The sequence below is a fragment of the Actinia tenebrosa genome, unplaced genomic scaffold (genome assembly GCF_029948245.1).
Source record: "Actinia tenebrosa isolate PJP-AT-01 unplaced genomic scaffold, QUT_ActTen_1.0 PGA_scaffold0__85_contigs__length_37466705, whole genome shotgun sequence".
NCBI classification, from domain to species: Eukaryota; Metazoa; Cnidaria; class Anthozoa; order Actiniaria; family Actiniidae; genus Actinia; species Actinia tenebrosa.
Window position 1 is genome coordinate 13,169,685 of NW_028292569.1, and position 10,401 is coordinate 13,180,085.

General features: G+C 39.3%; 3 protein-coding genes across 3 annotated transcripts; 1 reads left to right on the forward strand and 2 right to left on the reverse strand.

The window, feature by feature from the left end:
* The first annotated feature begins 613 nt into the window (after nucleotides 1-613).
* Nucleotides 614-5,967, forward strand: LOC116288612 (conserved oligomeric Golgi complex subunit 8). Its single transcript, XM_031695423.2, has 10 exons — nucleotides 614-686; nucleotides 765-836; nucleotides 1,133-1,257; nucleotides 1,829-1,932; nucleotides 2,021-2,087; nucleotides 2,638-3,120; nucleotides 3,410-3,609; nucleotides 3,854-3,938; nucleotides 4,350-4,546; nucleotides 5,145-5,967. The coding sequence occupies exons 1-10, from the start codon at nucleotides 617-619 to the stop codon at nucleotides 5,614-5,616; spliced, it is 1,875 nt and encodes a 624-aa protein (XP_031551283.2). The 5' UTR covers nucleotides 614-616; the 3' UTR covers nucleotides 5,617-5,967.
* A 471-nt stretch (nucleotides 5,968-6,438) lies between these two features.
* LOC116288609 (anion exchange protein 3-like) lies at nucleotides 6,439-9,524 on the reverse strand. The gene is made up of 2 exons (XM_031695420.2): nucleotides 9,139-9,524; nucleotides 6,439-8,863 (listed from the first exon to the last, which is right to left on the reverse strand). Exons 1-2 carry the CDS (start codon nucleotides 9,511-9,513, stop codon nucleotides 7,034-7,036), a joined length of 2,205 nt encoding a protein of 734 aa, XP_031551280.2. The 5' UTR covers nucleotides 9,514-9,524; the 3' UTR covers nucleotides 6,439-7,033.
* Nucleotides 9,525-9,596: 72 nt separating this feature from the next.
* Nucleotides 9,597-10,302, reverse strand: LOC148913540 (anion exchange protein 2-like). Its single transcript, XM_089031731.1, has one exon. The coding sequence runs from the start codon at nucleotides 10,110-10,112 to the stop codon at nucleotides 9,597-9,599; it is 516 nt and encodes a 171-aa protein (XP_088887857.1). The 5' UTR covers nucleotides 10,113-10,302.
* Between the last annotated feature and the right edge of the window lie 99 nt (nucleotides 10,303-10,401).

A 10,401-nucleotide genomic window follows, 5' to 3' on the forward strand; every position in this document is an offset into this window, starting at 1 on the left:
GTCAAAATCGAATGGATTAAAATATCGAATAAAACGGGTCAAAATCGAATGGATCAAAATATCGAATAAAACGGTTCAAAATCGAATGGATCAAAATATCGAATAAAACGGTTCAATATCGAATGGATGAAAATATCGAATAAAACGGTTCAATATCGAATGGATCAAAATATCGAATAAAACGGGTCAAAATCTATTGGATTAAAATTGATGATTACTTGCATGGTTCTGAAATAGATCTAGTCAGAAAGATTGGAAAATCTGAAAGTCGGCCATGTGCAACCACCGTGTAAAAGCTTGGGATAGTTAGCTGAACATACTCCTTGAAAATTCATTTTTGGGTCCTTGTATATACTCCTTGAATAGTAATTACTCTATTAGCAATGCTATTTTTTTCATTTGGTGGCCTGGAAATCTATGATTTAAAGACAAAAATTGATGCCTCAGTTTTGCAAATGGTCTCGATTCTGATTGGCTAACGTTTTCTTTAATTCAGATCAGCTGAAAAAGAGGGGAGGGGGGGATAGTAGATTTCTGGCAAATCTGAGCCCGTTCAATTAAAATCACTCCGACCAGCTGTTACCCTTGAAGCGCAAGCGCAACTTGTCTATTCAACATGGCTGCCACGGAGGCAGAAGATGATCAAGAAACTCTGATCAAAACTTTATTCACAGAATCCTTCCCAGGTTTGTCTGATTTCAGTAATATTTCTAAAACGTATTAAAAATACTTTTTCTGAATTCACTGTGTATTTATTGTTTCAGAATCATGGCGAGATAGTCCAGATTTTGCTGTTTATCTTGCGGAACTTTGTTCATCTGGAGTCGATAGACTTGGTAAATAATATCTATTTTTTCTACTTTTTCTCTATAATTGTATTGTATTAATATAGCTTCGGGGGTACAGCGTTATTTCTCGAGAAACTATCCGTTATGTGCTTAAATTAATTGCTTTTTTACGTCATTTATTTTTATATATTGTTCACCAGAAGACTTTGAAGTTCGCTTTGTCCTTCCATTTTTGAATCGTTTTTTGGAATCAAATCCTCTTTATAATCCATCCTACTTTGAGTGTTTCATTATAATCACTAGTACTGCTAGATTTCTTATGTTTTATATAATCAAATCAACAGGCCGAGAACCTGACCGCTTGGCCGAAGAAAGAGATCAAGTGCTTCAACAGACTCAGGATCTTGCTTTCCATAATTATAAAACGTTTATCAAGACAGCTGACTGTTCAAGGGAGATATTTCAAGATGTAAGTGGCATGCCTTGTGCTCTTTGTAATTTGAACAATATAAATTCATGATTAAATCAAATGCAAAGTATCAACAGTAATAATGTTGATGCATGATGATGGTGATGATGATGGTGACGATAATAATGACAATGATGATGATGGTGATGGATAATGTTGATGCATGATCATGATGGTGGTGATGATGGTAATGGATGATGTTGATGCATAAAGGTTATGATAGTGATGACCATAATGATGGTGATAATGATGGTTGTGGTGGGGTAATGATGGTAATGATGATGATGGTGATGATGATGATGGTGATAATAATGGTGATGAAGATTGTAAGGTGGTGATAATGGTGAGGATGATAATGATGGTGTTGGGGTGGTGATGATGGTGATGGTGATGATGATTATGATGGTGGCGATAAGGTTGAGGATAATGTTTTAAGAATTATGAACATGTTTTCCTTGTTCAATGCCAAATGAATAGAGGACACAAGAGAAGTGTTTGGGAACACGAAGAGTATAAACTATATCAATGATCAGCATATTTACTCAGTCTATATTGATGGTTTTTTAAACAGTTTCTTTCAGTAGAAAACCATGTTGAGAGTTTATTAGAGAAGCTTCCAGTGTTCTCCGAGACATGCAAGGAATTCATGAAAGCTGCACAAGAAATAAACACCAGGTAACGTCCACATTAAATGCACTACCAATTAGCGAACCCTGAGAATACCATTACGTTAAGCATTGTTTAATTTTTTGTCCCATCTTAGTCGCAGGTTAAATTCTCTGACATTAGCAAGACACACCCAGCTACTTGAGATTCTGGAAATCCCTCAGGTTTGTGTTTAATTTTTCAACCTTTAACCCTGAAACAACCTCTGGGTTCATAAAAGTCAGGGCATGGCTAACACACAGATTGAACCTTGAAACAACCTGTGGGCTGATCTAAGTCAGGGCATGGCTAACTCACAGATCGAACCCTGAAACAACCTCTGGGTTGGTAAATGGTAGGGCATGGCTAACTCACAGATTGAACCTTGCAACAACCTCTGGGCTGATCAAAGTCAAGGCATGGCTAACTTGAAGATCAAACCCTGAAACAACCTCTGGGCTGATCTAAGTCAGGGCATGCTATAACTCACAGATAGAACCCTGAAACAACCTCTGGGCTGATCTAAGTCAGGGCATGCTATAACTCACAGATAGAACCCTGAAACAACCTCTGGGCTGATCTAAGTCAAGACAGCTAACTTACTATTAATTGGAATTTAGTTTTTTAAATAGATGTTCATTCTATAAGTAAATTAATTTACTGTAACTTACCTAGTTTTGTGTCTCCTTATGTCCTAGCATTGCCATTGATACAATTATCTGTTTATACTTCCAGTTGATGGATACTTGTGTTCGTAATGGTTATTATGAAGAAGCTCTTGAACTTGCATCCTACGTCAAGCGTCTTGAACGAAAACTCGCCAACATTCCTGTCGTACAAAAGATCGTAACAGCGGTACAATCCTCTACCCAACTCATGCTCTCACAACTCCTCCAACAACTTCGTTCTTCAATTCAACTACCAGCGTGTTTGCGAGTAATTGGTTATCTGCGTCGTCTTGAAGTGTTCCACGAAGCTGAACTCAGAATAAAGTTCTTACAAGCACGAGATGTGTGGTTGAAGAGTGTTCTGAGTAGTATTCCTACTGATGATCCATATTATCACATCACCAAGACTATTGAGGCTAGTCGCGTGCATTTATTTGACATCGTCACACAGTACAGAGCTATATTCTCTGATGATGACCCAATACTCTCCATGGAAGACGAGGAAAATCCAGTTTATAGTAATCTATTTCATTGCTGGATTGTGCAAAAGGTATGGTGATAAAAATATACTTTACTAAACAAGCCAGGGTAAAATTAAAGTTTATGCCGATAAACAAGAGTGTGGTATTAGTTATTTAGTTTGCTTATTCTATTTATGTTCCCATTTTATTCCCATTCATCCTTCCATTACTTTTTTTTTTTTTTGCAGCATCTCCCTTCCCATATGACTCGCTTTCTACAAATTCAGTATCATTTCCCTTCCCACTTCCATTTCATTCCCATTCATTCTTCCACTTAAGCACTTCCACTTAAAAATTTTCCTACATCTCTCTTTCCAGGTGTCTCACTTCCTAGACATTTTAGAGAAAGATTTAAACCTTGGAATGGGTGGGCGATTGGATTCTCTTCTTGGGCAGTGTATGTACTTTGGGTTGTCATTTAGCCGTGTTGGAGCAGACTTTCGTGGTCTCCTGCCGCCTCTCTTTCAGTCAGCATCATTGAGAGTATATTCTGCTGCTGTTAGAGATGCTACTAAAGTGTAAGTTTTTGCAATAAAATATGGGGAATGAAAGAGGATTTTGTCAAATTTTTATACAATCCAAGTCAATTGAAGATTTCCTCTATTCTTCCATCCACTGTGAAATCCACCTGCTCATTATGAAGTTGGGCTAGTACATGGATTTAAATATATATTTAAAAATTTTCAGTGTCATCTTGACGTTCAAGTGAAGTTCATAAGGTAGCTCAAATATTTGAAGTTTTTTTTTCCTTTCTTTTTGTAGATTTGAAAATACCATGTCCTCATACACCTTACAGTCTCTTCCAAGTGTTCTGACTTCCACGGTTATGTCCACAACTATACAAAAGGTGAAGATGCGGATACATACAGCAGGGTTTTTTTTTGTGTGTGTGAAAATCAAAAAACAGAGTAATTGGAGTTAAAAGCATATTGTATCAGAAGGTTTTGTTTTTCTTTGCTCATGCTTTATGCTTATGACCAACGGTATATACTTGCAATATCATGTATATGTATGAACTGAGCATGCTTCGGACTCAGCTTCCCATTCCAATTCTGACGCAAGTGAAAACCAGCCTACACAAGCGCAGCGTAAAATTTTTCATCTTGACTGTCAGATACCCTGTCTCAGAACACCAAAACTGTTGCAGAAAATTCAAATATTTGAATTTTTTTCTAACCTTTTTTTCAAATTGTGATTCAATTTCATGAATATGAATCCAATAAAGTTGAAAACTGACAGCAGTATTTTTTTTTTCCAGTCTGATGAAGCTTCCAAAAATCTTACACCTCCGTTCAGCTTGTTAGAGCATCCTCCGCTAGCTGCATACACTAATGCAATACTGTCTGCCTTCAATGAGCTGAGACACTGTGCACCACTGTCCCTGGCCCATCCAGTCCGAGATGAATTACACATGTCACTTATGGCAGTCATTCAGGCTACTTGTACATTTCACAGGTAGGTTTAACTACATTTGAAGAGGTGTGCAAAATTTGTACCTAATTCTTATAGTCGAATAGCTGTGCACACTATTAATGGTTCTAAATTGTGATCTCTGAGAGAACAGAGCACAGTTCTGATATCACTTGTGGCTTTATGCTTTACTGAAGAAATAGAAAACGCATGTGTGTGCAGATATGAATCACATGACAGATTATAGTTCAGGCAAGCATGACATGTAGCAGAAAACTAGAGAACACTAGCTTTGGTACAAAATTGTTTTCTAGTTTTCTAGTGGGTGTAATGTTTTCTGATTTTAGACCATGTGTTATTCCCTAGAGTATCATTTCTTTGTTTAATGGTTGTACATGAGAAGATACATAAACATTCTTGGTTTGAGGATACGACTCAAACCAAGAATTTTATTCTCAAGAGAATGACGTTTGGTCAGTAATGGGAAAAACATCAGCTAAAAGGGTACATACAAGTTTGACACAATGAATATTTAAAAGAATGTATTCTGAACCATGCCTCACCTTTACTCTATACACTTGCAGCACCAGTACCTAATATTTTCGATCCCTTTCACATTCACACTTCTCTTTCATTTCCCTAGAACCGAAGCGCCAGCTCTAAATGAAAAGGAACGCTCACTGTTCACAAGTTTTTCCAAAGCAATTGTCAAAGACCTTGTACCTTACATTGACCGTTGCCTAGCAGCAATTTTCCCGCTAAATTGTATAATTATGACTGGGCCCAGTACTCTCAGTGAAGGACTAGATCGACCAATGGGACTCAAGATACGGGATATTACATCACCCCTATTACCCATGATCCCTCAGGAGATTGTAGAAGAGCAAGAAATCAAAACCGAAGAAAAAACAACAGCTCCATCTCGTAATAAAAATAATAAAGAAATGGCAAAAACTCCAGAAGTTAATAAAAATACTAATGAAATCAAAGATGAGAAGGAAAGTATAAAAGAAAGTGAGACAGAAAAAATACAAGAAACAGATTCTCAAAAGGATATTCCTCAAACTATCCTACCTAAAAAAATTTCAGATCAAGATGAGAAGAAGATGGACTAACATGTAGAAATTCTAAAAAGTTTTCACTTGTGATACAAATGCAAGCACAGGAAAAGGAAAATTTTTGATCCTTGTTTTTGTAATAGAGGCTTTGCACCATCATATGATGAGAGGAGGTACAATAGTAGTCTTTATCCTCTGCGAAAACTGAATTCTTTTTTGTGTAAACCAGATTAGGCCAGAATTAATTGTTCCAGCCTCCTGTCATGGCTGCCATCACGTGATGGTGCAAAGCCTCTATCATATGAGGGTAGCGCGTAGATACGAAAATTAATATTAACCAAGTAATGTTTATAAGGGATTATCAAATAAATATTTCAATAAAGTTTAGCCTTTAAGGTGTGAAATCAAGATTGCATGTTTGCTTTATCTATTCTGCTAGCATATTTACAAAATAATATCAGTTATTCAATGCTTTACAAACCTTGTTTTTGATCATTCAAATGTCTCTTGGCTAGCTAGTCCAAAATGTGTATGTGAATTGAATTCTCACAAGAGGAAAAAATATGTTTCAAAACATCAATACAAATATGAATAGAATTCTTACAATTTAGAAAATTTTCTTTCTATGTACATAATGTCAAAATGTAAAAAGTTGTAATGTTTTGACAACACAGCCCTGGGCTGCACTATACATAATGCAGTTTGGTCCTCAGCAAGGGCGGATCCAGCCAAAACTTTAGGGGGGACTAATTGAGTTTAGGGGGGGCTAATTGAGTTTCTTCCTTCAAAGCAACAGGAAACAATAAAAAAGCATCTAATTAAACTTCAGTTTTTTTTGTTTTTTTTTTCCCTGCTGCCCCCCCCCCCCCCTGGATCTGCCCTTGCTCAAGCGTGTTCAATGTAAATGACTATCCCTTGCCACCCAGCTTATAAATATAAGCTAATATTAGAGTGCAAATACTCTAACTGTTAAACAGTATTCTCTTCAGATTACTAAAAGAGACTGTGAGGTTTTTTTAAGCACATATTAAGTAGTTTTTGCTTACCACCCAGCATATTACTGTAATATATATTAGCTAATATTAAAGTTCAAATACCATATCTACGAAATAGCACTCTTTTTAAAGGCTACTAAAAAGTAATCTGTCTATTTTTGCTATTGAAATATAGGGTCTTTTCTGCCACTTTTATACCATTATAATACTGTTTGCACTCTGCTTGATGCATGATCTTCAATATTTACTCATTCCAAGTCACAAAAGTATAGACCCCTTGCATGTCACATCAAAGCAGCTCATCTTGGAGGACAAAACAAATGAATTTCAATCTCCTGACAATTGGGAACGTATTGAACGTCCTCCAAATTGAGCTGCATTCCGACATGCTGCAAGGAATCTGTTGGATAATGTCACTTGGCGTAAATGATAAAGTCAATGACTTGGAAAATAAAGCCTTTTCAGTTCACTTTCATAAGTTACATAGGTAAATGAATGGATTCAAAGTTGTCTAGGTCGCTGTCATAGACCTCGTCTACTTCATTATCTAGTTCTTCTAACTCACTCGCTTCATAGAATCGTTCAAGAAGTTTCCTTAGCGGAATCAAACAGATGATGAAGAAGGGGAATCCAGGTGCTGCAGGCGAGAGCTTCGTAGCGAAGAGTACCACCACACAGATGATCTGCACAATGGTGAAGAAATGCATCTTGGCAGTCGATACATTACGCACATAGTTCAAGTCAGGGTGGTGGCTTGGTGAGATGATGAGTAGCTTGGCACGCTCAACGAGTTGAAGATGTGACAAGGATGACACCCCGAGGAAGATGAAGACACCAAAGAGGACAGCGACAGGTATAAGGCGAAGAACTGGAGCAAGAACAACTGAGACGCCAATCAGAAGATGAATGATGACATTGGTGACTCTCTGTTCCTTGACTTCGATAAGATGGGGGTGCTCGCCTGGAGGGTTGTTGGTGCTCAAGACAGACAGGGCATGGAAGTGTGACACCGTGTGAACAGGAGTTGCGCACATCCAAGGAAGACCAAGAATGGAACACAGACCGACGAGAAGACCAACGATGAACAGATCAAGGTTATACCCTGGTCCTTTCTTGAGCTTGTTGTCTTTTTTATCCAAGATAACATTGCAGAACTCGACCTCCATGAAGAGTAGGATACTGACGAGGATTGCTGGAATCAAAGCCGCCATGATGCTGCTGGCAGATGTAGTACTCTCAATACCCATGGGATTCACAAGCCAGCCAGTCCTCTTAGGAGACGTCAAGGTCAGTACACCTTCAGGTACTTCCAGCTTATGCGTCGATATGCTACCTGCGATCAATTCCAAGATCACCATGGCAACGATGGCAATAAGAACACCAAAGTCACTCACAATCCTACGGGCAACGTTACCGAAGAAATGGCTGTGTCTCAACTGTCGCAGGCTGTGGGCGATAAAGAAGGTCCCAAACAAAAGAATTGTCGTGAAGAGAGCTGTGTTGAGATAATCCTCTGAGCTGTGGCTCTCGTCGTCATGGCTACGCTTCAGGTTCTCGTAGTGATAGAGTTTCCACACATAGGAGAGGCCATCGTAAATGAAGATGAGAGAAATCAAGATCGCGAAGATTTCTTCTGTGAAGCGAGTAAAGTAGCGAATCAAAAAGCACCCTTCAAAAGCAATGATGCCAAAGCAGATCACCATGACCCACAGACCAACCCACGCTCTCCAAGGGAGATATTCCAGGTGAAAATTGTTGCACAGGTCGAAGGTATTCTTCTCGAACACTAATAATGGTCCTGTTGCGCCAATAATAATTAGAGGCTGTCCTGCAAAGAGTGAAAAGATAATACCACATAGAGCAGTTGCGAAGATCATTTCGGAAACTCCCATCCAATGATCGGTGTTTTCGTACAGCAGCCCACCAAACGAAACTGCTGGAGCCAGACAAGCAAGATAGACGAAGATGGTAGCCATTGCACAGCGCATGTTAAGGGAATCCAAGATGTCACTCTTGTACATCGAGAACCGCCTCTTTATATCTCGAATCAAACCACCACAGAATCTCCCTGTTCTTTCAAGCGCATCTTCCACTTCTGGAGCCTCTGCTTCGTCTTTCACTTTTTCACAAGGCCCTTTTACCTTCTCTATTTTGATCGTTGTTTCTCGTCTACGAAGAGCGATCTCTTTAGCTCGGTCAGCCAGGATAGGAATGGTGTGGCTCAGAACGTTGCGGTCATATTCCCCTGGGGGGATTAGTATACTGTCGCTCAAGAAGCTGTCTATTGACTGAAGGAGGCCGTTAACATTCTGTAAAATAACGCAGCAATGGCAGTTAACGGGAAAATGTTAACAGATTTCTGAAATGTTCTCTTCCTTCCTCCCTTGCCTCCCTCCCTCCCTCCTTCCTTCCTTCCTTGCCTCCCTCCCTCCTCCCTCCCTCCTTCCTTCTTTCCTTCCTTGCCTCCCTCCCTCCCTCCCTCCCTCCTTCCTTCCTTCCTTCCTTACGTCGCTCGATCAGTTCGTTGACTGACCAGTTGGTCGGTTAGTTGGTCGGTCTTACGTACGGGCATTTTATATCTTACCTTGGCCGAGTATGCCGAATCAAGAAAGAGTTTCTCAGACATAAACGTCGCCATACTCCGGCCAACCTCATGATAATTTATCACCTCATCTTCTGGTCCCAGGAGGATGAACAAAAACCTCACAGGTATCTTCACTTCTGCTAAGTTCTGCAGGTTACAGCCGTGTAGAAGTCGAACAAAAGCCCCTGAAGGTCTTGTGAGATCCTCATGGGTTCCCACAAGAACAGTAGTGGCTTCAGCATTCTTGGGAATATGCCTCTGTATTGTTGACACCGTGTTAGGTAGCGCAACTGGCTCAGCTAGAAAGGAGTACTGAGGCTTATCTTTTGGTTGGGAGGACGTTCCTTCCCTGATAATATTATAGATAATTTGCATTAGAGGGATAAAAAGTATTTGCAAACCAACTAAGTCTATCTTTTCAAAGAAAAAGTGATGGAGAATAGTTTTTCAAAGTCAACTTACCCCGATGTTTCGTCCGATTTGTCTTCCACAATTATCGGTAATCCCTTATTGTATTTCGTGCTAGTTTTGCTATTAGTGGACGTAGGAACAACACGAGAAAAACGACGACCGCTTGTTGAGCCCCCATGTTTTTTTTGTAAATTATGTAGATGAGGTGTTAGAAGAACAGAAATGAAAACATCCTTCTCTTCAGGAAGCAAAGAGCCCAGAGCGATGAGCTGTTCAGCCACTGTAATCGCAATGTTCTGTAAATTATTTTCATCTAAATCCAGAAGAATTGCTCCGTTTTCAAGTGTTCTTCTCACATCTCGAACACTCGAGAAATTCAAACACGGTACGTGAGGTTTACCCCATCGATTTGCATTTTCTTCAACATCTTCTTCGAACTTGATCCATCTTGCGGTTTCTTTCCAAACACATTCGTTGTCCTTCCCATAAAACTCCTCCAATTCCACAAAACCTTCGTGTGAAGACCCCCCAATATCTTCCTCCAAATCAAGTGCCAAACTCATCGGGTCTTTAAAGTTTTAAAACCTCTATTCATCTTTAAAAATCTTTCAAAACGCTTCAAGTTTGCAACTGCCCTAGCGTACAGTCAACCGTTGTTACTCGCGTGATGCAGCACGTCATGGATTCATGGGACGTAAGACGCACGAGTTTGACCAGCGCGCGCGCTCTCTCTCTCCGTTTCAACCTACAGAATTTTCGAATTTCTCAAAATCTTTGGTGATAACTTCCGAAACAATGAAATGAAACAATCCGAAAAAAAAGTTTCAGAACAAGAAATGAATTTCAAGACTC